Source organism: Elaeis guineensis, chromosome 15 (assembly GCF_000442705.2).
Source record: "Elaeis guineensis isolate ETL-2024a chromosome 15, EG11, whole genome shotgun sequence".
Lineage (NCBI taxonomy): Eukaryota > Viridiplantae > Streptophyta > Magnoliopsida > Arecales > Arecaceae > Elaeis > Elaeis guineensis.
Window position 1 is genome coordinate 73,606,779 of NC_026007.2, and position 27,495 is coordinate 73,634,273.

Below are 27,495 nucleotides of genomic sequence, written 5' to 3' on the forward strand. Positions count from 1 at the left end.
TGGCTGCTTATTATGTCATAGTGGACTATTTTAAAAAGAAGATAACTTTTTAGAGCCCATTGAGATGGCAAAATCGATCCGATCCGATGGATATGCACCCTACCCAAATCCGATCAAACCCAAAAAATAAGGTTTGACCGGATTTGGGTAAAATCCGAAAACTGTAGCACGGGTATGGATAGGGTATGGATAGTGCTGTTTTCTATCCGAATCCGAATCCGATCCGAACCTACGGATATGGGTAATACCCGAATCCATACCTAAATATATATGTTTATAATTCTGTTTTGGTTGATAATATGCATAAAATTATTTTGGTTATTTATATGTTCTATATTGAATTGCAATTATATTTCTATATTTGATTTCTATAAATTTGGACTTATAAATTATGTTCTATGTTGAATTGGTAATTTTGTTTTGATTGATAATATGCATAAAATTATTTTGGTTGTTTATTTTTTTTTGGATATGGGATAGGCATAGAGCAGGTATGGGGAAATAGGTTAGCAGTGGATATTCCCGAACCTATTGGATATGGGGATGGGTATCTTTTTTCTTACCCAATCAGGTATCGGGTAGAGTTTGGGTATAGAGTATTAAGTTCGGATTTGAAGATGGGTAGTACAATATCCGATCCAAACCCTACCCATTGCCATCCCCAGGTAGCTTCACTAAGGAATAAAATGTTTCTATCCACATAATATTCTCCATGCAAGCTTGTAAGCTACTGAGAAAAGTCTGTGTAGCTAGCGGCTGTAACCAACGCTCAGCAGAAGGAACCAAAGTTGAAAAACGTATGGTGAAGAAGACCCCAAGTGTTTTTCTGGAGGATGTGCCAAGACTGTCTCCGGATAGGGAGATGATGTCCTCCATTAGTTTGATTGCTGCCAAGAGTATATACTTATTGTTTGCATTTTTGAGGTGTTTTATTAAGAAAAGATAACCTGTACAATTGCTTAATGTCTCCTGTCTAATAGCAAGATATGCATACTAGTTTCATGGAATAATTTTTTTTATGTATGTTGCTGGTAGAAGAATGAAAAATGGTATCTTGGTCATGATATCACACTAATGAAATCCTAAAAAATTGTGCTAATGGGTGTTTTTGCATGTAGGAGCAAGCGTAGTCGCTGCATTTTCTATCTAAAAGATTCCTGGCTGACTATTTAGGTTTCCGTCCCTTTTTCCAGTTATCAACAGAGGATTTGATGACATGGACAGTGTCTATGCGTCACCTGAGGATTTCCGAAGCATGAAACAGAGGGACAGCATAAGAGGACTTCACTTGCTGGAGTACTTTGTAGGATGCTGCCATCAACTTGGGGTAATGGAAATTGGCTGAAAATCCTCATCAACCTTTTCTTTCCCCCCTCCTACAAATTAAACATGAGATGTAGTTGACCATTAACCAGATTCTATTGGAGGAAGCAATACTGATGTTGTTTATTTTTTCCTTTCCACTGCGGGTCATAGATACGCTGAGAAGCATGGATTAAGAAAGGTGATCTGAAGGAAGTTACATGCAGTGAGGTGAACAGAGTCCACCCAGATATTATTCTTGCTCTAGTGCATATTTATTATTTGTTGATATCTGTTTTTCAAACAACTATTATCCCGGCGAACCTTTTGACATTGCTAGCTTGTGTTCTGTTCAGAATATACAGTAGAACAAGTTTTATGTTCTGAACACATATATGTTAGGAGCGATGAGCTTAGGGTTGATCACTAATGCAACCTACTGCAACACCAGAAAAAAAAAAAAAGAAAAAAAAAGATGGAAGTCATTGTACTTGTCACAAGTTATACTGATGTAAGATATGAGACAACCTTCTTTAAAGCCCATCAAGCACTTTTCATGATTCCATAACGTATGCTCTGTTTCAGTCACTATAAATTTATGTCATGTTTGCATACAAGTGAACAGTCATCACAGGTATAGCTGGAGGCTCCCATGGGCCTTTACATGCGTACAGAAACATGAAACATTGCAGTAACAGCTAGTCATAGCAGAATAACATGCAAACTAAATAATTCAAACATTTTCAACATGCTGAAAATTAGAGAACAAAGTGGGTAAATGCCTTGTATTCTATTACCATCTGGAGGTTTTCAATCATAACTGCTGCTTGGATCTTAGGGACAAACCAGAATATAGCTGAGTAGCTGTTTAGCTGATTGCGTTGTTCCAATGTTTACTATCTTCTGTGTTCTGAGTTCTAGTAACCAATGTAGAGATAATGGGTAGAGCAAATGGAGCAATCAAACCCATTCAACTTATGAAGCTAGGGAGGGTCTGCAAGAGGAGAAGTGTCAGTTTCTAGGTTTGATGTTTTCAGGCGCAGCTAGGAGAAAAAGAAATGGACTTGCAAGGAACTGCCATTGCTTGCACAAATCAATGGGAGCAAAGTTAGTTACTACCATCTATTTTAGAGAGAGAGAGAGAGAGAGAGAGAGAGAGAGAGAGAGAGTCAGTCAGTGCTAAAACTTTCTAACCTTCTGCCTATTTGAGATAGGCAAAGAGAAGTTGTTTATGTTGGACTATTGTGGCATAGGACCTGTAGACAGTCTTTTGTTCTTTGCTTGGCCTCTTATTTCTGGACTGTCTGCTTTTCCTCGTCATTTACTTGACCATCATTTGGATGGATTGTCTGCTTTCCTCATCTGTTACTTGGTCATCATTTGGATGGTGGCTTCTTTTAAGAAATTGTATTGATGGCATGCAGGGATGATGATAATAGTGATATCGCTTTTGATGGCAGGCTGTGCTGAAAAGAAGAAAAGTTGAATTCACTCAAATAAGTTTGCTAGGCTGGATGTAGCTCGATAGGTTAATTGATTGTCTTCTAAGTTAGCAAGTTGAGGGTTGTGGGATCCTTCTTGGAGTGTTATAATGGAGGTACCATATGGATGTAGCTTTATGGCCTCTTCCGTCACCTGTTTATTTAATCTTGATTATGGAAGTTAGCTGTCTCTATTGTTATCCTGCAAATTCTGGTTGTTTTTGACTTTACATGATAGTTTTACCAAGAAAAATGATCATGTCAACCTCATGCACCTCATTCATCTTAGCTTTTTATATGTTTTCAAATCAGAAACATGAACCAATTTTTTGCATTTGTTGATGCCACATTTCCATTAGCTTTTCTTTCTAAGGTGCATCAATCCTCCATGTGAATTGATTTTAAACATGTGAAGTGCTAGATTCTAAGCTTATCCGGTAGTACTTAAGCCACAATCTCAAGCACACATGCATTAAGTTATGACTAGATTGATATGATTGGGACTTTAGTAGAATTGGTAAGAAAATTAACTGAGGGGCCCCGAGCCTGAACTTCTTGAGTTGGGATGTGTGTGTGTGTGTGTGAATGTGTACAAGTTGTTGAGTTTTCAAAATTTTTGTTTGACTTATGGTCAAATTTGAACTAGAACTCCAATCATTGAAGACCAGGTAGTGGGGGCAGTTGGACAAAGATGAGGACAAGCAACAGTAATTTTTGAAAACTAATTTGATTTTATATCATGACAGTACATGTTCAGGCTATTCCTTGGGCAATTGATTTGAAGGATTAGAGTGAAGGAAAAGGTCGTCTGCATGGTATTGATTGAACTGCAAATAGAGAACTCAGATGTGTGAGATGTACAAAGGAGAGATACTTTTATGCTACTAGCTATGTGCTAAGACTTTAGTTGAGCTTTGTATGTGCTATGTGCAATGAAGCAGGTGTAAGGAAATAAAATGATGAGGACTCAAATGTAAATGTGAACTAGGAACAACAAAAGTCAGAATAGGTAAATAGAGAGCTGCAGATTTTAATCCATGAAAGTTATAGAGATAAAGAACAAGTTAGGGTGGTTTTGAGAGGCCTCCATTGAGAGGGATTTTTATGGAAGGATAGAAAAGGAGAGGACACCTAAAATGCACTGATGGAAGCTTCTGGGAAGCATTTGATGAAGCCTTCTTAAATAATATATCAGCCCACAGTAGGCAAGGATTGTGAACGAGGGGGTTCATAAACCCATCTAACATGGATGCAAGTAAAAGCTTAGAATCTTAATTAAAAAATTTCTCATAGATATGGCATTTTAATATTTTGAGTTATGGTTCACATTGTTGATATTTATATTACTTTTTTGAGGAAACATTATGCAAAACCTAATCACTTTCATTAAGTGCATGAAAAAAAGAGAGTAAAAACAGAGAGATAGAAAACGAGGAAAATAGACATGTTGTTGTTGTTGTTATTTTATTTTATTTTATTTTCAGACTACAGGACATGGTAATGGTACAGTATATGCTCTGCCAAGAAATGAGGTGGATAGTGATGTTTCTTACATTTTCTTAGTTCTAAAAGTACCTGGATTCATAAGATATGAATGCAAAATTATTTTTTAAGTCATGATAGCAGTGACTTTGTGTGTAAGATGAGATTTTTACATGGGTCACATATCAGATGACACAGTGAATCCATTGCATGATGAACTGGCAATGTGCATGCTGTATGCTGAGAATATGCACTTGAATACAGCAGGTAATGTTTGCACTTGTTCACCTGTTTCCTTTTGTTGTTATGCAATTGCCGTCAATGGAGTTTTTCTTTAAAGAAATCAAAAAAATGAATTCGCCTTACAACTGATCTTGTCTTGATCAGATTGCTAGACACCCATGATTTCGCGAAGCACAACATAATCTGTAATCCTGTAGGCTTGTGTGCATCAAATGTTGCATATTTAGTTTAATAGATGTTTTGATGTCGAATGGGGAAAACTAATATCCTTATTGAAATGTTCCTTTGTATGCTGAGTATTTCTTTCTTTCTTTCTTCTTCTTCTTCTTCTTCTTCTTCTTCTTTTGAGAAATATGCTGAGTATTTGTTTCTTTTGATCAATTGTTCCACATGGATTTACAGGGTTTTTGTGGGGACTGTGAGTGAACTCTGTGCGAAGCATGCAGATTCTCCTTTTATCACCATTAAAAGGAAGACCAATGAGGCTCCACAGGATCCAGTTGATGATTGATTTTTCCTTGATGCAGACTTGAAATCAAAATCTTAACTTTTTGACAGACAACACCACTTCCAGAAAACATCCAATGGGCACACATTGAGCGCAAAAAAAAAAAAAAAAAGAAAAAAAAAAGCAGAACTAGCTGGAGAGAACTTTTGATGGATGAGATGCACTTATATACAATATCCAACAACAAGCAATGCATACTATCTTAAATTTCCCGTTGTCATTTACTTGTCTTGGCTCCGGCAGATGCCCCATGGTTTCCTTCTCCTTTGGCCCCATCAGTTTCTGGATGTTTGATAGCACTGCTTTTCGGTCCAACTTTTCCGGCAGGTTTGGCCTCATCTTTGGTCCCCTTCTCTCCTCTGGGCTTCATAGTGGGAATTTTCAACTCGAACATATCTTCTATATCACCTTTGGCAGTGTAAGACCGGTGCTCATGCCTGAGTTTTGGCTGGGAGAGGCGGCGGGCACAGAGCCGGCCGACGACACAGGCGATGGTCGCGAGGACAGCAATTATGGCCAGCACGATGAAGACTGGACCAAACGAGCCTTTGGAGTAGGAGGAAGGCTGGGTGGAGATGGAATGTGGGTAAGCCACCATAGGCTGGGGGAGGGAGGACATGTTCTCTTAGTTAGAGCTTGTTGGCATATACTGGTGTAGGAAAACAAGAGGTTTTCTTGGGGTTTTGGTGGCAGTTGTGTGCCTTACTGTGGCCAAAGGAGGCTCTCAAGGCGGTGGCTTTTATGGATGATCTAAAGGGGCTGGGAGGTGTCTTGCTTTGTTAAAGCTGGATGATATTCCTCCTCTTTTTTCCAGGTAAATCTGAGCTTTGGAATGCCTGGGAACAAGAGAAAGCGAAGCTTTGGAGGCACCGGGGCTTTGTATCTGGATGAGAATCGTACGGTGTCGAGCTTTAAAATTTTAATTGAACCAAAGTTGGGGAAGAAATCATTGCTCTCTCTACTTTAACAGAGGGAAGTGGGACTGCCCAAAGACCGGAGTCCCATCGCCAAGCCACGCTTTGAAAGGTACTTCATGGGTTGGATTGAGGCTACCACATCCTTCCAAAGGTCATGCGAAATTAGGATTTGCCTCCAAATAGCAAACTTGTCCCTCCAATCTCATTGTATTTTGCCAAGCAGTCAGTGATGTGAGTGGTAAATGAGAAATCTGGTTTGTAGCTGCTACTTCCTTGCGAGGCCTTTCCTATCATGCGAGTTAAACCCGGGCCGGATTTTGAGGGAATGAGAATAGTAGCGCTCGTGTTGTAAAAGAGAATCTGGGTCAAAGAATATTAGTTTATGATGATCTAGAACCTGTTGTAAAGCGGAGGGGGTCTTAGTTTTGTTTCACCTTTTTTTTTTTTCTTTTTTTAATTTGGTAATGAAGAAAACAAAGAGGCTTAGATTTCACTTAAATTTTTGCCGTCCTGTTCGATTCTTCCAGTCCTGAAGTTGAGACACGTACTTCATGCAACTTACACCATAAGTTTCCTCAAAAAGGGGGAAAAAAAAAGTGGTGTAACTTATATTACATAGTCTCTGCTGCCAGCCTGCCATTGAGACCTAAAGGTTCGTATGTATCCGATTCTGAGCATTATATGTTGGGTTAGCAGCTTCCTTGTCTCCCTTCATGTAGCTGACCGGGATGTTCAATATTGCATCCCCCTCTTTTTGGGTTAAATAAGGAGCGTTACAGTTAGTAGGGGAACCTTGCATATGATGTGCAAGCGCAAGCCTTCTATTCTCGCTTCCCATCGGCGTCATGCTGAATTGGATGTGGTTCTACTCTCGCCAAACCCATCAGATCCGACCATGCTATGTCCCATGATGCAGTTATGTAGTTTCCAAAAATTTAATATTCTCTGACTTCAGCTATTGGGAGTAGTGATAACATAATTCTTTCGATATGAGAATTTGTGTCATCATTTCGCTTGTAACATCTTTTAATGGATATTAATAAAGGACTGGTGGCTATTCATTAGCCTCCATTATCATCCAGAGAAAAAAAAAATCTTTTAATGGATATTTTCTGGTACATGCGAAATGGAAAACCATGCTTTCCCAAAGACCAACTTTAAAATAGGCCTACATGCGGGCGGACGCCTACGCGTGCGTCGTCTTGCATAAATTGGATGCTACATTTTTTTTTTGATGGGAAAAGTTGGATGCTATAATAAACAGCAACTCTTATAAGTTTGCGAGGAAAATAAACAGTAAGAATTCCAAAGAGGCTCAAACCACAATTCAAATCCTGCAGCATGTTTTCTTCTACTCATTACATTCATGCCTCCGGCAGCATTGTATCCGGTTTTCTTCTTGTGCAAGATCCCCGATTGGTCGTCACTTCTCATACTTCCATATACTCTTTCTCTTACGTATGTTACGACTTTTTGTAATTCACTGTTACCCTAAAATCTGATTCAGTTTTTCATCTTTCCTTTTTACCGGTTTTGTTTCAACAGCAGGATGATGTGCTACAGCAGTGTTGTAACTTCAAGGGTGTTGTATAAGATAGTTGTTTGTTTCTCACCCAAAAAAAAAAATGCCACCACTCAAGATCTCGTCAAACAAATGGTTACCTAAACGATCAAAACTTCAAATATTCAAGCATAAGTTTTTTCTTATATATTAAAAAAAAAACTGGGAAAACAACTGTGCTCTCTCTCTCTCTCTCCAACTTTTAGATGGGCAAAACCATCAACACCTCCCACTCCTCACCCCAGAAACAAACCGCACAAAACCGTGGTGAAGCCAATCCCCTCTTCGCCATCATCCTACTCTTCTCTGCCTCCTTACGATCCCTCGTTATTCGTCCAACATTATGAATATCGGCCTCCCCCCACCACCAAGTCCAACCCCTAAGGGTGGAACCGGTAGATTAATCCTCCCCTATATCCAAAAGGAAAAAAAAAAATGCTGAAATATGAAAATATAACAAAATGATGTTATGTTTGCTGCTAGGCATCTTAGGGAGAGCGAACAACAACAACAATGTGAACTAATTCCAATCTTCTTATTGTACAAAGAGTCTATAAAACTATCCAATCTAATCATAAAATTCTATTTTTGGATTTTTCAACATCTAATTGATTCAAGGAACTGTCTCAAATGGATCATTTGACTTTCCTCACCTGCTTGGAGAAGGGTACATTAAATTGGAACAGGATAACAAAAACTCTTGATCACCAAGATTACAAGACAACCATATGTCGAATGCTACCTCAAATAAAACCATGTGCAACCTACATGTTAAATTCTAGCTCATGAAGATGGAAACCATAATGCATACACTTGCACATGTACATGGCATACACAAGGGCCTCAACTACCCAACAACCCGTTTTCCTCCCCTTTATATGTATCAAAAAACCGCAAGAAGCACAAACACCAGCTAAAAGAGAGAACTATAATTACTTTCTGACATCCAAATAAACTAATCTATGATAGCAAACAGATAATTGAATTACACCAAATTGAAAGATCAGGAAGCAGCGAGTGCATGAGCAAAGATTTAAACAGTACAATAACAGAGCTGAATTAGCAATTATTGAACTTAATGCAATGACGAGCCCATCACATCAACCAAAATCGCAGAAATAAGCAAGGCAAGATCATGCTACAAAATAGGCACTCATGTAGTAAATTTGATGGCCAAATAGGTTGCAAGTGCAGCCAAAAACACAGCATAACAAAGAAAAATCTGCTTAGCAGTCTACTAAACTTCTCAACTGAATGTCGAAAGAAAACTGGCCTACAGAGTGAAAGTAACGAAGATAGAGACAGAACATAAGCTTGGTTCACATCCGAGGATGAAATTTAAGACCGAGGCTTCTCTTTCTTCTCCTTGAAGAGTGCCAGTAGTGACACACCAGAAACCTTCACAACCTTGAACCTTACTCCAGGAATATCACCAACAGCATGCCCCTTCCGTCCAAACCCAGCAATCAACACTTCATCCTGTAAAACAAATTGCGCCTTAGTGACAATTTTCACAAAAAAGCAACTATATAAGAGAATAGTGAACGAACTATAAATTTAATGGTAAAAAAATCAACCAGTATTCATCTTATGTGCTGTTTCTGCAGATTGCTGAAGCAATTTTGCTACTATAATTTCCAGACAAGTTTACATAAAAACTCACATTTTCTTCGATGTAGTTTAAGCAACCATCATTTGGCACAAAGGCTGCAATTTTCTTCCCATTCTTTATAAGCTGAACTCTGGCACACTTTCGGATAGCAGAGTTGGGCTGCTTGGCTTCGATGCCGCTGCAAAAGTGATCAGAATTAGCATCTCAAGCTTCTACAGCAGCAAACAGAAGGATACAGGAGAACAGAAATTATGTATATATCCTACATCTTTTCAAGGACAATGCCCTTGGCATGTGAAGAACCAGCAAAGGGCTTCTTCCACTCATTGCCAAGATGGCTCTTCTTGTATGCTTTGTCTGCCCATCTTTGCCGCCTCCTGTGAGTTTTGAGCTTGCGAGCAGCTCCCATCCCACGAGTCTTCCTGTCAAGAAGGAACTATAAATTGACAAATAACCCAAAAAAAATCTCATATAGTCATGCATTCTCATATAGATTGTACAGAAAAAAAGGTACTTGAATCAAAAGCTAGACACAGTGTTGATGGTTTGAACAACCGATAACATGCTAATGGAATGACCTCTAATGCTACACAACCAGCTTCAAGCCATTCACACCATTAGTAACACATGACAGTTTGTCCCTCATAATAAATCTAATAAAGCAATATACCTATCTCCCTTGGAATTAAGCTCACTATGATCACATTACAGTGACAAATTGCTGATGATTTCATCCAATGCAAAGAGTTGTGTCAAGAAGTAAATATGAATAACATTAGTTTTCAACTTTAATTTTCAGGAGGGATATATAAATACTACCAAAAGAGAGAGGAGAACACATAAAAAACCATAGAAAAATTACTCAAAAATAGCCGTATTTAATGATCATCATGTATGTTAGATAACACATATGTTACATCTTTTAAAACATCACATCAAAATACTACTTTCATGACATGGTTTTAGACAAAAGTCGGCAAAAGTAAAAGTAGCTACATAGTTCAAATAAGACAGCAAAACACTTCCCAAAACATGTTTGATGCTCCTAAACAACAGATAATATAAAAATAGTAAACCATTTAACATCCTAGATCCACCCTTTGCTTATGCAGGCTCCAGTAGAACAAAATCAATATCAAAATAAAGAGAACAAAACTCTAAGAGAATGGGCACAAAAGGACAGTATGAATAGTGCTATAGGCACTGAGGTGCTCGCCTAGGCATCACCTTAGTAAACTTGCCTTGCCTGACAATCATTGAGACACTCAGGTGCTTCCTCACCTCGCCCAAGTGACCAGATGAGTACCTGGAGCGCCCTTGTTAACATTGCCATACATGTACGACATAAAATGCCGACACATTTTCATATTTATTTCTGCCGGTATTTTGGGGAAAAGTCTACATTTCTACGAGCACAAACAGAGGATTAAGGTGTTCAACATAATGCTTCTATAAATGAAGTGATGAACGGGGTTTTCTAAATTGATAATAGTTCAGTTCAAGTTATCATGAAAGCACACTGAGACATCGAGTAAAATGTAGGACAGGTGGAGCAGACGCCACAGCAAATGATAAGATCTGAAGGAATTGTGGATCAGTAGTTGTAAGTCTAATTCTACAAGAAAACTATCAAAAATAAATTTCTTAAAGCATCAACCATCAATTATGCCGAATGTTTTTCACATAGGAATGAATCAACCAATTATATTATAAAGTCAAACTATATACTCCATCACGTGAATCTGAGGATAACCGGACAAGTAGATGAAAATTAAGAACTGCATAACATGTCTTACCATCCCATCTTTTCCCAAATATGTATGAGTATATATGCACACACACGATTTATTTGGCACCATCATTTCTTTCCACAAGCCCTCCAGTGCTCAAATCATGACTTCCTTTCTGTTTACTTCTCAGATCAATACTTTCATGACGATTACAACTCTAAGATTGACAGAACAACAAGATATCATGCACAAAAAAGACAGGCTCCTTGGCAAGAGAAAACGGGATTCTAGTTACGAAAATTCCAAGATCCCCGCATGCTTCGTAAACTCTAGATCCGACAGACCAACAACCAAAATACCAATCAAAAGAGAGCCAATATGGATCGAAATACACAACCAAAAGAACGAATCGTCATCAAGTTTGGAGTCAGGCATAGCATATACCAAACCCTCGGGAACGAGAATTAGAAAAGAAAAAACAAGTGGAAAATCCATGAGAAAATAAAAACTGAAGCGGGATTTAGGGTTCTTGGGAGGCTCACCCCATCTTGATCGAAAGCCTTGGGCTCTCCTCGCTCTCTTCTCCCTCTTTCTCACTCTCTCTCGGCTCCGAGCGGCGGGGTTCTTGGAATCGCAAGGGGAGGAGAGCGAACCCTAACAAGCCATCTTATACCGCGGGCTTGGGAGGGTATTTCGGTGAATTCGAAATTTCCCACCCATAGGGTCTGTCTTGCAATGGGTTCGGATCGGAAAGACCAGATCCATTTAAATTTATCAAGGTTTGGGCTCTCTCTTTTCCTTTTGGTCCTGGGTGAACAAATCAAAGTCTTATTTAGAGAAGCACGTGTTATAGGTTATCAAAACTAACGTTAATATATGCATCTCGATATTCCTTTTCTATGTTGAATGAATCTCCGGCATATCTCACCATACGATCATATCTAGATTTGAATCTCATTGGATATTAGATTGTTATCCCATTGTTGGCCTATATTTGTTCATTGCAAATATTATGCTTAACAATTTCTCCTTTGTATTATTGCTGATGTGGAATTTTGGCAATAACGTTACCAATAATTACTAAATATATCTTATTTATAATATATTTTTTATTTTATTTTTTAGATTTTTATTATTTTTTATTATCATCAAATTATATTTTAATATTTAATTATCTTCCCATGTACCAGGTGAGTATATCAATCCACGCCAGCATTGAGCATGGGTGGTGCCGGTGGCTATGTCCTATTGCATATAAGATATTATTTTGTATTACTATTTATGTATTGGAGGAAGCATCAAAACCAGTCCCATCGTGGGTTTAGAATGCTAATGGGCACATAGGAATAATTTGAAAAGAATGGGAGAGATTTTTATCATGATAAGGAACTTTAAAGAGAATAAACGTATGAGAGACAATGGAGGGAGAGAGCATCCACGGATTGGGAAATGAACATTTGAAATTGAAGTACAGAGGCAAGGAATTTTTTTCTCAGTTCTTTGAAAAAAAGAAGTAGAGAATTTTTTCACATCTCCTTTATCTTCTCTGCCCTATTGGTTTAGTGGTACAGTATACATGGGCACCCGCTTCGGAGGAAACCCAAACATAAGGCCCTGGGCCACATACTTAAACTGTCGACCTTGGCGGATTGAAACTGGGCCGGACCCCATTGGCACGCACCGGATTCTGCCATTTCGTAACCTGCCGACAAGTCTCGGTGGACCAGCGTAACATGGACGGTTCAGATCAGGCACGCGGTCACATCAACGGCTACCGGATGCTTAGATATCCATATTCTCACGGGGCTGGACCATGATAGCAGCACCGTGGAAACACGCGTGGGAAAGAGACGACCGATATTCTCCCGCGGGAATTTAAGTTTTCCAGGTGAAATGAACCTCTACCGAAACGGGGAAAGAATTTTGAATTTTAGTTGAGAGACACGGAGAGCGTCGCGTGAAGACCGATGCCCGAGAAAAAGGCTGGGGAGAAGAACCGGGGAACAAATAGAAAGTGACAGTTGCGATCTCCCCTATAATACACACACGTTTAAGTTTTGGCGCAGTTAGCAAGATCGCTTATGCAGGGATGAAGATGGGTATATTTGATCCTTCTCAATCTCTAATAGTGACATGTTACCGGACAAAACACACACATACCATCTATTTATGTTTTTAGGGCAATCAAAAGATTGCTTATATGGATGCATACATTTGATCCTTCCCAAACTCGATTAACACGTGTCTATATATATATATATATATATATGCGCACACACACTGTAGCATGATATGCTACCACATATATATATATATATATATATATATATATATATATATATATATATATATATATATATACACACTGTAGCATGATATGCTACCACATATCAAAAAATTTGGAAAAAAAATATTACTATAACAAAAATAATCAATAACGATAGTTTTAATTGTAATTATAAGATTTTAGCCATCAAATTATAACTTATATTATTAGTATATAAAAATAATTTATTTAATTTATTAACATATATTTATATCATTAAATAAGTAATATTAAGAATATATATATGTATAATAACATATTTTATAAGATCAGTATTACTAAACCAAGCTCTATGTAAAAAGTTAATAATTTAAAATTTAATGATAATTTTTTAAAATTATATAAATTATGATATTATTTATTGACATATTAGTTAAATACCATAATAGTAGTTTTGGATCTCAGCACTTCAAGCTATATGTCATAAAAAATATAAATTTATAGCGATATTTATAATAAAATACCATATATAAACAAATATGTTTATTGAAATATAACGACATTTTTATCAAAATACAGAAAAAAATTTACCAATATATAATAAAAAATATTACAAATAATTTATTGTCAAAAATTATTTTTATATATTATAGTATATATTTATTAAAAAATAAAGATCAAAATAGTGAGTTCGATTTTTTTCTCACGAAAATGCTTCACGTCTTTCAAACATGCCCTTCCTTCCATCTTATGATGTCTCAAAAAATTCTCTCTGACCTCTTTTCAAATAACTATCTTTTTCTCCTAATAAAGCTATACAATCTTTCTTCCACTACAAAAAAAAAAATATCATCATCTCCCACTAAAAGATATCCTCTTATACGTTGAGCTTAATACTCAATCTACTTTAACATGAATCCAAATCCTAAAATTATTAGGACTAATGATGAATTAAATAAATTCTAAAAAGATTAGAATTTGGTAACGAAATTTCAACATATACATGTCTTTTTCCTGCACCTCTGATCTACACATGTTGAAACAAGTATACTATATTTACTTTCAAATGTTTATATATATTTTCCTGGTCCAGCATTAGTTAAGAGCACTTCTGGAACTCATCTTATAGGTAGATCTATGTGTATATCTAACAAGCATTTCTCTTGTGCGTGACACTTGACTAGATCAGTAGCCAACGGATGCATCCATGGAAGTAGAATAGCTAAATATTGGTGAAATGCACATGCTCATTCGTAGATGGAGACATTCCGTCTAATATTTTGAAATAGGAGGGGTAGGATACTGCAATTGGTGAAGAAAGATGGTATGACTTGAGGTCCATCAAGAATCCCTCCAAATAGCACAGGAAAAGAGGAGATAATTTGGAATGTAATCAATGAGACAAACGTGAATCCATTTATTGAGATGCATAAATAAAAAGCACCTTGATGATTGATTTAATTAAGATTTTGTCATTGCTGATGAGAGCCTAACCTAATATGAAACAATCATTCATCTTGAATAAATTACACTAGTTGTTGGACTGGCCTAATCGTGTCCATTAACCTTTAAAAAATGAAAAAAAGACACCATTATGTAAACAACAACAACAACAACAACAATCAATTGTTGTTCTTTTTGCTTACATATGTTATATCTACTATGCCCACGTAACTTTTTCCGCTGCGGTGTTTGGAAAAAACAATCTCGGCAGCATGCATTAAGCTTTTGTACATAGGTTTCTCACTACATGTCAAGCTCAATTTGTACGAGGATCGGAGTGCGCTCCACTTACATGTTGTCACAACAATGCCGTGACCAAATTGTCGTAATCAAAAGAAATGGTTCAAGGAGACACAATGAAATGGCTTTATATGTATAGTCCAAGATTCTCGTTTTCAAAATATCATGAAGAAGCTCGATCTTCCCGCTGGTCATTATTAATTTGACGTGATGTTCTATCTTCTAGGTGCATGATTCTGTGCGGCCTCTACACCATCATGCTTGCAGTATCAACGTCTTTGTCCACCCATGAGTGATGTGATATGTAGGGTAATTAATAAGATATGAAGCAAGCCAGACGCCAAACGGCATATGTGGCAGCTAGCATTCTTCTACGTTGATTTTAGATGCTGAGATTTCACCGAATTAAGGAGTTCTGACAGGTATCATCATCACGCTTCTTGAATTCTCTTTGCCTGCTCTTGAATGGCATCATGCCCAAACAAAAAAGAAAACGATAATTTGTCTGTTGGGTTCATGAATGGAGGACTGACCGAGCCATCACACATCTATCTCTTTGATCAACAACCAGAGACATTGGATTCTATTCTTAGTGCCGCCTTGTCCTTAATGTGGGTCCTGAAAATTACTGAATGGAGGAGCCTTGCTCTCTCTCTCTCTCTTTCAAGCTCCGGCAAAGAGATTCTAGCGTGATTGGGAGGCATCAATTTGCAAAGCAAGCCTGATACTGCCGCATCTAGTCTGCTCAAACACGACGAATATAAATAAATCACGTTAGTCATATTTTTTTTTATAAAAAAATGAAAGAGAAGGGGCTTCCGGCCCAACAACTCTTTCTGGATGTGATCACGAGAGTCCTCTTCCACCGAAGAATACTCGATGTGAACATAAATTTTTGTTAGAGAGTGGATCCATTCGAATCACAAGATCTCACTATAGAACATTCAAAGTGGCCAAATTCTCCCCACTAGATCAGGGAAGATTTTTCTTTTTCATATGAGTACGTCACCCCGATGTCAAATGAACTGCTAACTGGACTAGATAGCGATCCACACAAATCCGACTGAGGCATAGGATATCCGCTCCCTTATTTAATCGATGTGTGCGTGTTTCAAACCTCGGTCAGTCACATGGTATCCAAAACCCCGTTTCAACTAGGATACAATCTGATCGGCAATCACGTTAGTCATGTTGAGTGATGGTCTTATATACATGAAAGAAATTATATGTTATATCATGCACATTAAATGATGGTGAACCATATCAATTATCATTCATTGTTATGGTGGTGCATCGGGATGAACATTTGACGAATAGTATCTATCGAAACAAGCTGATGCACCGTCATGTGACATTGGACGCAGTTTCTCCTGGTGTACTCCAAGGCTCGCTTAATGATCCACTATATTTATCATAAAATCAGTCTATACACCTCTTACGTATTTCACGCTACGTTGCCACCAATTGGTGACGAGCCATTCGGTCTATACACTTTCTTCATTCATGTACCCGGCAAGGAGAGGCAAAGAACTAGACGACTCGCGCTGGGGGTGGGTGGGGACTCGAGCCGATCACGCACCGGACAACGGCTTGACACAGTGCCGACAGGGTCGTCAGACGAAGCGGCGCGCGCGGTTTGGCTGTCGTCCTCGGACAGCAAGCAGCAACCAAAGCCATGCATGCCAAACGAGTTGGTCCCACGCGGCAATGCGTAAAACAAGGCTAAAGTGGGGAGAGCGTCCTGGTTTTGACGAAATACGTTAATACATGAAACTACTGCAACGTGTTCTGTGAAAAAAATGATTTTTAGAAAAAAAAATATATCTTTATTTCCTACGTTAATCGTTGTTACAACATGCGGCTTGGGTTTCGTCAACAGGGTCCCCTTGGTGTTTTGTGGTAGCAAGCTTCAGTTGGACCAGGAAAGTAGATAACACCGGTTATCACAAAAATAGCCCAGAAAGCCAACGGTGACCAGCTTCGTCACATTTTATTGAAATAGAAAAGCAGCACCGTGCGAGATCAAAATAATAATAATAATAATAATAATAATAATAATTAGGGACCATCATCAGACTGCTTTGGAGGTGTTAGCAAGGTGCATGGATCCTTTATGATTCATCCGCGAGACTTCTATGCAGCTATGGATGGTCAATATCAAAAAAATAGATGGCTATAAAATCAGACAGCTCATAAACACATATCACATCATATATGATGCATATTATTTAATGATTATATTTTTTATTTTTATTTTTTTTTGATAGTGATTACAACATGCTGGTTAATTTTTTTATGATTATTTTAGCAATTAGGACCATTCATAGTGTGCACATGACATCATCAAGTATGGTGCAGTCATAGATAATTGGCTGCCATCAGAGGATAAATAAATATTAAACAATATGCGCTGTGTATGGCACGATCCATGTTCATGGAGTTTTTATTTGATGGCCATCTATCTATGGCAGTCATTTATTATTGCACGATTTGCTATCGTAGTATCTATGCAGCATAGAGGATATCTTTTTGTTTTAGAGCATCAAAACTGAAATTGTCTTACCCACCCGCCTACACATTAAAAAAAAAAAAAAAGAGAGAGGTTATTTTTTCTTAAAAAGACATTTTCTGTTTCTATTGGCGGATAACAGGATGCAACGGGATAAAAACAGTACTGACAAAAGTTTGTCAGGTAAGGGCCAAGCACGCGAAGATCACGTGTAAGAGGGGGTTGGTGGGAATCGATCCTTTGCTTGCGGGAGGCGAACGAGAAAGTTTGGGGGGGGGGGGGGGGGACAAGAAAAGAAAAGCTTCGCCAGCTCAGCCCTGTGGTTTTGATTTTAGAATTTAGGAGAAGCTAGCGAAGAAGAAGGAGAAGAGAAGGAGAAGAGAAATGGGCCCCCCCATGGAGTGAGCTTTCGGTTAGCTGCGTCTTTTCCCGAGCCCCAAATATTCCCCGTATCACTAGCTCACATCACCATCGAAGTGCCAAGTGCATCCCAGATCCAAGAGCTAGCAAGAAGGAATACCACCATTAGTAGCTCGGGCATTTATGCGTTTACCCATTTGGTTCCAAGTTCAAGTACTAAACCAAATGGCCCCATAGAATAAATTTGAGTATACATGATGACCCTATCTATATATGTTAAGTCTCAAATCTGGAACGTAGCTAGCCGGGACTCTCTAGCCACCTACTCAGCAAGAATGGTAGGAGTTGGAGGGTGTACTCTTTGGTCTTCCTCCCCCGACAGCATCGGTCCCACCGACGGGTCAGTGAGGCGGCGTGCTGTTGCTTCTCCGCCACCTTTTTCTCTCTTCATATTCACATCCTCTCGCAAGCTAACAAACCCATCCACATCCTTACATTACCCTCTCCAAGACTTTGAATCCTCTCCCACCCCTACTGTTTCTTCTCCCCTTAAGTCCTCTCTATAGATGCCTATCTTCCCAACCAAATTAACATCTCTTCCCTCCTCTAGCATGACAGGTTAATCGATTGCGTTGGAGGTTGGGTTTGGAGTAAGTTGGCAGGATGCCTTTGGACGTGTGCATGATATCCTAGCTCTCCTCGATCCCCAAAACTTCTCTTTTATAATTATTGTTATTTTTTCTTTCTCGCATGGTTGCTCCTCCAATGCGAATCTGCATGGATTCTCCTGACTGGCTTAAGGTAACTCACGGCAACCGATCTCCATTGCTCCATGGTTTTCATGATCTCCAAGCTGATTATTAGATCAACAAAATTAATGTCGATTTCTCAAGTACTCCGTGTCTATTTTATATGCATGATTTTTTTCTAGCTAGGTGCGCTTTTTCGTTCTTTTTAATCCTTTCAAACTTCTTTCAAAGTCTCGATCTGAAATGCTTCACGAGGGGGAAAAAAAAAGAATGTTCATATGCAGTGAACTTTAAGAGAATTGTAATTTTTGAACCATCGATTGACAAGATTTTCTTGCGAAAGGTGCAATTTTGTCTTAGGCTGTAGGATGAACATGGCTGCTCCGTCGCAATTAAAGGGGAAAGAAGGAGAGGCCAAGGAGAGGGTCTCCCTTCTTTACTTCCGCAAGTATGAATGAATTAGATTAACTCAAAATGACTAAAGGAAATAGAACAGAGGTATACGTTTGACTGTGGTCACTTAGACCTAAGAGGGCCTTCTTTTAAGAAGAATTTGGAGAAAAAACTTCACTAGTGGGAACTCTCTCTTTCTACTTTGTTAAGTAGGAAATGAATGAGTCCGAACACGATCTTAAAATAGAAGACAAAGCACACAGTAAAAAAGTACCAGTTTCTTTCGTACTTGCGTCCTTCGTTCATTTGGAAACTCAAGGATCCCAGTTACCAACGATCGATCACCAGTTTGATCACATTTTCTAAACCCTGCGTGCTCCATCATGAGCTCCAACTTTATATTTGTTTATTTTTTTGGCTCTGAAATTCATGTTTTCGGGACATTCTTTGGACCACAATTCACACATTCCAAAAACAACGATCGGATCATGAACTATTATGATCTCTTCCTCCTTTTCCTTCTTCTTTCTTTTAAGTTTGTTACTCTTTGATGCAGGGCATCGTTCATGAGGACAGCGGAATGGGTTCCTCCTCTCCCTCTGGGGAACTGATCTCATGCTCCAGGCCGCCGGTGATGGAGCGAAGGCTGAGGCCCCAGCATGAGCAGGCCCTCAAGTGCCCCAGGTGCGACTCGACCCACACCAAGTTCTGCTACTACAACAACTACAGCCTCTCCCAGCCAAGGTACTTCTGCAAGACCTGCAGGAGGTATTGGACCAAGGGAGGGTCCCTTCGGAATGTGCCCGTCGGCGGTGGCTGCCGGAAGAACAAGCGGTCGGTGGCTAAGAAGCCATCATCCGAACAACCACCTCACCCTGTCCCATCCTTTCAAGGTGGGACGGATCTCCACCTCTCCTTCTCCGGGGTGCAATTCCCTCACCTCGACTCGTTGACCGACACACCACGCAACCTTAACTTCATGGAATGCAAGTATAATCCGATGCTTGGATTGAGCTCTCCAGGTGAACTTGATCTCATGGATACCAAGTTCGGAGCCATGTTGGGGAGCTCCAGGGGCCATATCTTCATGGGTGAGGCTGGAGTGGGCCTCGGAGAGACGAGTCATGGATTCAGTACAGTAGGAGGGTTCCATGGCGTGAGCCCGCTTGGATTCTCTGCTGAGGGGAACCACGGGGCATTCGTGGAGGCTTGCCAGAGGCTGGCGCTCCCATTTGAAGCACAGGAGGAGACCAATGCAGCGGAGGTGAAACCAGAAAATAGGATTCTATCACTGGAGTGGCAGGATCAGTGCTGTGCTGATGCGGGACGGGAATCAGGAGGGTACGCCGACAACCTTGGATTGTGGGCTGGGATGATCAACGTGCATGGACCGTCAACAACCATCTGAAGTAGAGTCATCCTAATTCCCAGCTACCATCAAAATACTGATATCTATATAACCTAGTAGTGGAGATTAAGGATTTTTCCTTGTGTTTATTTGAATGTTTGTACTGCTTTTCCCTCCGAGTGGTTTCCATTTCCATGATGCATGGCCATAGGGGGAATGGCTGCCTTTTGATCTTTCTTCCTTTTCTTTCCTTTTTTTTGGAAGAGGTCTTGGTGGGGCTGAGATGTTTGAACACAAACCATAGCTGTTAGCTTTTGTTGCTCTATTAGCGTTTCTTGTGTTTTACTTTGTAGAAGAATAACTTGTCTTAGTTGCGTAATATTGTGGTAATACTTTTCTAAGGTTATACAAAGCATAAGTCTCGTTGAAGCTTGACTTTGGTGAGAGCTAGCGTTGCCGATTTATTCCATGGAAGCATAATCATGGCTATGAATGGTGAGAATGCTGCTCAGAGTCATGCTACCGGCAATGCCATACCCTGCTTTATTATCAAGTGAAGTGCTACAATTGATATTCCTCAAGATTAAGATTCGTTTGGTTACCATGGAAAGGTTTTTGCGTCCAAGTTTATGTTCCATTGTATTTCCTTCACCTGACATTCTAAGAGATTCTAGGAGTTCTTATGCTAGACAGGTGTCTAGAACGTGATGTAACAGGAGAAGAAATCTGAAATGAATTCTGAAATACTCCATATAAAAAAAAAAATTCTGAAATACCAGTACCCATAGGATTTGCTTTATTATGTTACATAACGCTTTCAAGACATTATAACTTTGGTTTTCAAGAGCAATGCAAATGCCAAAATTATCATTAGTTACTACAAAAGAGATTTTCCATTCTGCACTTGTAAATGCAATACATAACCCTTTCAAATTAACAGTATTAAGTAATTTTATTAATAATATTAGCTGTGCTATAGTGTTGGTGACTCACCGTACAGGTTAACTGCAAGCTGTCACTCGCCCATAGGTCTGGGTCATGTCAACCTGCTATAATAATTCCATAAACACCTAGCGAAGTTGAAACTCCTTTAGGCTGGGACGGCAACCGTAACAACGTAACAACGACCTTATAAATACTGTTTATTCTCTCACATCTGCCAATTCTAAGCCATCATTTTAAGAGTAGTTTTAATTTCAGTCGTAAATTGGTGATCTATTCATTCTCAGAGGGATGGTAATCTATTTATTCATCATTTAAAATCAAAAATTTAATATGTGAAGCGAAGGCAATTGGATTTGCATAAAGACATCTTGGTAAATCTGGTGAGCTATCCAATAAACATCTAAAAGAAAATTCGTAAGACTTGCTTTGTTGATTGCTGTTGTGGGATGGACATCGGGGGCATCGAGTTCGAAAGTCCTATATCGGATACAATCAAGAGAGTCTACTGCTTATTAGTGCAAGCTCCCCCTCTCCTACGTGAGGCGCCTTTTGCGGGGCAAAACCGTGAGGGACGGGGTGTTGACCGGATCAAAGGCTCGGGCCCCGTTCCAAAGCGGACAATACTTCACGTTGGGCGAAGGCGATGGGGTCCGTACCTACTGGGCAGTAGACCTCAACAATTGACGCCGTCTGTGGGAACCCGTCCCCTACCTGCAGCAGTACACTCCCTTGCTGGAGGGGCTGTTGTGGGATGGGCATCGGGGGCATCGAGCCTGAAAGTCCCATACTGGATACAATCAAGAGAGTCTACTGCTTATTAGTGCGAGCTCCCCCTCTCCCACGTGAGGCACCTTTTGCGGAGCAAAACCGTGAGGGATGGGATGTTGACCGGGTCAAAGGCCCGGGCCCGGCTCCAAAGCGGACAATACTTCATGTTGGGCGGAGGCGATGGGGTCCGTACCTACTGGGCAGTAGACCTCAACAATTTGGCACCGGAGTCACCTCCGGTCAGTGCGGACTTCTTTTGCAGGCGCTCGCTCCCGGCGACCAGGTGACGAGGGGATTGGCCGCAACAGGTTTGGCGCGCCAGGAAGGGGCTCGATAGAGGTAAGACAACGAGCTCCACAAAAGCTTGAAGAGACCTCTCGAGATGACAAAAATTAGAGCTCAGCGATCGAGAGCTACCGGGTCGGTGAGGCGCTCTTCCCATCGGGAAGAGCCCTCTCCTTCACCCTCTATGGTGGAGCCTATCTCTCCGCACCCGGCAGTAACCACGGAGGCACAGATCGCGGCGATCGTACGGCAAATGACCGTTCTAATGGATGCGGTCAAAAATCTTCAACCACAACTAACTCAGTTGCTGCGACCGCCGGTGGTGCAACCGGCGGCGCACCCTATGCCGTCCAGAAGCAGCCGCCGACGCCCGCGTCCACTTCCATCTCCTCCTCAAGAGCAGCCGTCTCAGCATTCCCACCGAGAAGGAGAGCGGCGGCCACGGCGTGACACCCACCGATCTCGGCGTCCCTCTCCTTCCCAGCTGGAGCGAGCGAGGAAGGAGAAGCAGCCACGGACACCGTCCGCCTCCCTCTCAGATTCATCGGGAGATTCGACTCCTGGAGTCTCCCAACACCGGCAGATCGATGACTACGAGCGCAAGTTCGAGGAAATCGACCATCGGCTTGCTCAATTCCAGATGGATGGCCAGAAGTCTTCGAACAACGTTGACTTTCGGACCACCCAACCTCTCTCCCGATTCATCCTCGACGAACCGATCTCTAGTCGGTTCAAGATGCCTCATGTGGAGCCTTACGATGGCTCCACCAACCCAATCGACCATCTAGAGAGCTACAAGGCTCTCATGACAATCCAAGGGGCAACCGATGCCCTCTTTTGCATCGGCTTCCCCGCCACACTCCGCAAAGCTGCCAGGGCCTGGTACTCCGACCTTCGCTCGGAAAGTATCCACTCCTTCGGACAGCTCGAACATTCCTTCGTGGTCCATTTCAGCACCAGTCGGAAGCCGTCACGAACCTCGGACAATCTTTTCTCCCTTAAGCAGGGAGAAAATGAGACTCTACGACACTTTATGGTCTGATTCAACGCGGCCACACTTGAGATCCGGGACCTCAATGAAGACATGACTATCTCGGCTATGAAGAGGGGGCTAAGGGGATCCCGTTTCACATACTCTCTGGACAAGACCCTCCCCCGGACGTACGCCGAATTGCTGAAGCGCGCGTACAAATACATGCACGCAGACAAAGGAGTTTCCGATCGGTGCCTGACCTAGGGCACGGGCCAGAAGGAAAAGCGAAAGAAAGGTCGGGCCCCTGCTGAACCCAGCAGGCCCCCCCACCGATAGACGGGTCTTATCCCGACAACGGAGTCCGAGACCGATGCATCGCAGGTATGACTCCTACACCCCTCTCTTCGCTCCTCATGCGCAGATTCTATGACGGAGATCGAAGGAGTGGAATATCTGCGACGGCCTCCGCCTTTGAAGGCAAAAGGCCTCGACCAACACGGTCCGATCGCCGAACCAACGGCTCTATCGCCGAACTGATCGTCGATCGCCGAACCAACGGCTCGATCGTCGATCGTCGAATCTATGACTCCATCGCCGAACTGATCGTCGATCGTCGAATCTATGACTCCGTCGCCGAACTGATCGCCGATCGTCGAATCAACGGCTCGATTGCCGATCATCGAATCTACGACTTCATCGTCGAACAAATCGCCGATTGCCGAACCAACAATTCGATCGCCGATCGTCGGATCTACGACGAACCTATGGCCTGATCGTCGAATCACCGAACCAACGGCTCCATCTACGTTTCGATCGTCGATGACACATCGAATTCTATGGCGAAGATCGAAGGGATGGAATATCTATGACGTTCCCAGCCTTTGAAGGCAAAGGGCTTCGACCAATGCGGCTGGCTAACTTGCCAACTTAGCTTCGACTAAGAAAGGGCAAAACGTCAAGACAACCGCGACATACCTGCCCGACCAAGGTCTGGGCAACGAGTATTCGACTTGCGACATACCGACCCGGTCACGATCGATCGAAGGATATTCAGCTTGCCACCGTCTATCATACAACTCGACATGCTACGTCAACGGATATTCGACTTACGACATACCGACCCGGTCACGATCGATCGAAGAATATTCGGCTTGCCACCGTCTATCATACGACTCGACATGCTACGTCAATGGATATTCGACTTGCGACATACCAACCCGATCACGACCGATCGAAGGATATTCGGCTTGCCACCGTTTATCATACGTCCCGACGTGCACGCCCGACCAAAGGCCGGACAATGGATATTCGACTTGCCATCATTATCCTATCCGAATACGTCGAACGCTACTCGACTATCAGACTCTGCGGAATGATCGTGTCGACGAGCAACGTTCGAAGGTTGGCCGACCTCCGACCCGACGTGCATGCTCGACCTGCTGTCGAGACGACCGACATCGGATCGTTCGTTGATGCGATCTCCAGAGTCGGGGCAAGGCGTGATGGAAAATCACTCCTTTCGTCCGAAGCCGTCGCCCATGTGTTCATGCGAGCCAGCACGACATCGGACTCAGGAGTGGGGGGGCAACTGTTGGGATATATCGACCGACGACCCCGACAGACGACTCCGATGGACGACCCCGACGGACGACTCCGATGGACGACCCCGACCGACCCTGATGGACGACCTCGACCGATGACCGACGGACGACTCCGACGGATGACCCCGATGGACGACTCCGACGGATGACCCCGATGGACGACTCCGACGGACGACCCTGATCGACCCCGATGGACGACTTCGACGGATGACTCCGACGGACGACCCCGACGGACGACCCCGACGGACGACCCCGACCGACGACCGACAGACGATCCCGACGGACGACTCCGACCGACGACCCTGACGGACGACCCCGACGGACGACTCCAACGGACGACCTCGACGGACGACTCCGACCGACGACCCCGACAGACGGCTGCCGATAATATCCGATCGAAGGTTTGTCGGTCGAACCGACCCATGCTGTTCCCGACCGATCGAGCGGCCGAACCCATATTACCGACTCACTGTCGGGGGTGGCAGCCGACGTCCGACTTAAGCAAGACACTAGACCAGCCGACGGTGCCTCCGGATCATCACCCGACATCTCGGCAGCTAAATACCGACGTATGGTCGGCCAGTCCTCCCAAATACCGTACAACCACTATGGGCTGCTGTCCTATCAAGGACGTGCTGTGTGACCGCCCTGGAGCATTGTCCTGCCAAAGACATGGGTTGATTCTGACAACCCACGGCGATTTGACAGTCTACGATGACTCTGACAGCCTCCGGCGATTTGACAACTCCTCCCATTGTCTGCGCCATTAATGACGGCGCCATGCCGCGCTCTACTATAAAACGGGGAAGGCAACAGTGCTGAAGGAGGTTCCTTTTCGAAACTCCTGAACTCTTCCTCTCTAGCTCTCTCCCTCTTCCTCGTTGAGCTCCTTAATTCTTTTCTACTGTTGCCTAGTCTCCTCTTTGACTTGATCGTCGGAAGGTTTCCGTCGGAGTTATCTCCGGTCAGTGTGGACTTCTTTTGCAGGTGCTCGCTCCCGATGATCAGGCGATGAGGGGATTAGCCACAACAATTGCCAATTTTTTTTTGAAGGAGGAGGCATGGCGAAGACACGGTAGAAGAATCGAAATATATGTTGTATTGCTTAAAGTTGGATTCAGCACTTCAACCATACACCAAATCCAAATAGAATCCTAAGCTTCTTCTTGTTGCGATAAATATATTCTAACCGCATCTCAACCATATCTCAAGGCTTATTCCCTGTGGAAAACCACATGTCCCTAAACATGAACCTTATGGTCAGATATTTCTGCCCTATGAAAAGACACTAAGACGACATGTGGCTAAATGACAGACCCCATCTCATAGAGGCCATGTCCGACAAATCTTAGAGTTGAAGATTTGCAGTCGTCCGATTATCTCCTGTCTCTAGGCAGGGGATTCTGGTATTGGATATTGTTGGCAGAATAGCGCCAATTAAGAAATGATTGAAACATTTGTTTTGCTAAATTTCTCAAACCTTCCTCATTGATGAGATAAGACGGGGGGAACTGAAGGAAACAGAATGCACAGAAAAGTCCCTACAAGTAGGGGCCCAAAACGAAAGTTATCAATCTATACGACTGTGACCAAAAGGAATTATTTAAGACCTAATTCTCCTCCACACTTGCTCTTCATTTATTTAAGTTTTTTAGAATGATTCTTCTGTGAGCTCCTTCTAAATGGTGGTGAAATATTTTATCGATATTCTTTTGGATGATCATGAGATGGTCTTATCTTAACGGTTGTTTACAGCCCTTGCAATGGCTATTATTATACTCAAAGAAACCAACTTGTCACACACATGTTGTGCCTCTTTGAAACCTGAAAACATTATAATCAGTGGTTGCTAGATACATGGCTGCACTGACTGATGTCGTTATTGATGAAGTAATTTGACAGAAACCATTAATATTGCACCAAGTGAACTGGAATTTAATTAATTGTGGAGAAATCTGCTGCTGAAAAGTAGCAACAACGTTCCTTTTTTTATGAAAAGAATGAAGGCAATGCAAAGCATTATCCGAACCTACTAGATAAATAATGAGGCCCTTGAAAGCAAAATTCAAACAGCTCGAGGTTTGTTTCCTCGAAAATGTGAAGAAAATATTCTGGCATTTCAATCATCAAACATTTTTGTGCAACTATTTTATGTAATAGAGGGGAAAAAAAAGGAAAAGAAATGGGAGCTCCAGAAGAAAAACATGAGACATGTACTTCATCTGTAAAAACAGTAGAACAAATCTGTATCACAAAAACAAAAAAAAAAGAAAAAAGGAAAAAAAAAAAGTATAATAAACAGAGTACTGCTTGGCGTTCCTCCTAGCGTCCATAGAATGAGTGCCAAACCAGGTTTTTTGTGCACCAGACATGGGATAGATGATTCACGAAAGGCTTTATTTCCCATTTTAAACCTAATAGTTGACAAAAAAATAAAAATAAAAAAAAAACTTGGTAAGGGGTAGGCAGCCAAGGCTACACACAGCATTTTTCCTGGTAAGTGTCCATTCCGCGACTGATGGCTACCACAGCGGCGTATAGACAACCATCCACCTGATGTGGTGTAAGTTAGGTGAAGTGGGGCAGTAACATTGAGTACCCTAATGACGGAATGTGGAATGGCCGAATGAGGTCACCGGCAAAGCTTTCATTGAGTAGCAAAAAAGAAGTATTAATTTCCATCTGCACTATTGCCCCTCTACAGATATATTTTGCCAAC

General features: G+C 41.6%; 4 protein-coding genes across 4 annotated transcripts; 2 read left to right on the forward strand and 2 right to left on the reverse strand.

The window, feature by feature from the left end:
* Positions 1-799: 799 nt before the first annotated feature.
* On the forward strand, positions 800-5,019 carry LOC140854003 (universal stress protein A-like protein). The gene is made up of 5 exons (XM_073249128.1): positions 800-896; positions 1,194-1,327; positions 4,268-4,354; positions 4,533-4,591; positions 4,911-5,019. The coding sequence occupies exons 1-5, from the start codon at positions 800-802 to the stop codon at positions 5,017-5,019; spliced, it is 486 nt and encodes a 161-aa protein (XP_073105229.1).
* Positions 5,020-5,045: 26 nt separating this feature from the next.
* LOC105058738 (uncharacterized) lies at positions 5,046-5,810 on the reverse strand. The gene has a single exon (XM_010941760.4). It carries the CDS (start codon positions 5,633-5,635, stop codon positions 5,234-5,236), a length of 402 nt encoding a protein of 133 aa, XP_010940062.1. The 5' UTR covers positions 5,636-5,810; the 3' UTR covers positions 5,046-5,233.
* Positions 5,811-8,630: 2,820 nt separating this feature from the next.
* Positions 8,631-11,590, reverse strand: LOC105058739 (small ribosomal subunit protein uS12). The gene is made up of 4 exons (XM_010941761.4): positions 11,379-11,590; positions 9,373-9,528; positions 9,158-9,284; positions 8,631-8,973 (listed from the first exon to the last, which is right to left on the reverse strand). The coding sequence occupies exons 1-4, from the start codon at positions 11,381-11,383 to the stop codon at positions 8,833-8,835; spliced, it is 429 nt and encodes a 142-aa protein (XP_010940063.1). The 5' UTR covers positions 11,384-11,590; the 3' UTR covers positions 8,631-8,832.
* Positions 11,591-18,248: 6,658 nt separating this feature from the next.
* On the forward strand, positions 18,249-20,471 carry LOC105058740 (dof zinc finger protein DOF5.6). The gene is made up of 2 exons (XM_010941763.4): positions 18,249-18,515; positions 19,413-20,471. Exons 1-2 carry the CDS (start codon positions 18,465-18,467, stop codon positions 20,262-20,264), a joined length of 903 nt encoding a protein of 300 aa, XP_010940065.1. The 5' UTR covers positions 18,249-18,464; the 3' UTR covers positions 20,265-20,471.
* The last annotated feature ends 7,024 nt before the right edge of the window (positions 20,472-27,495 follow it).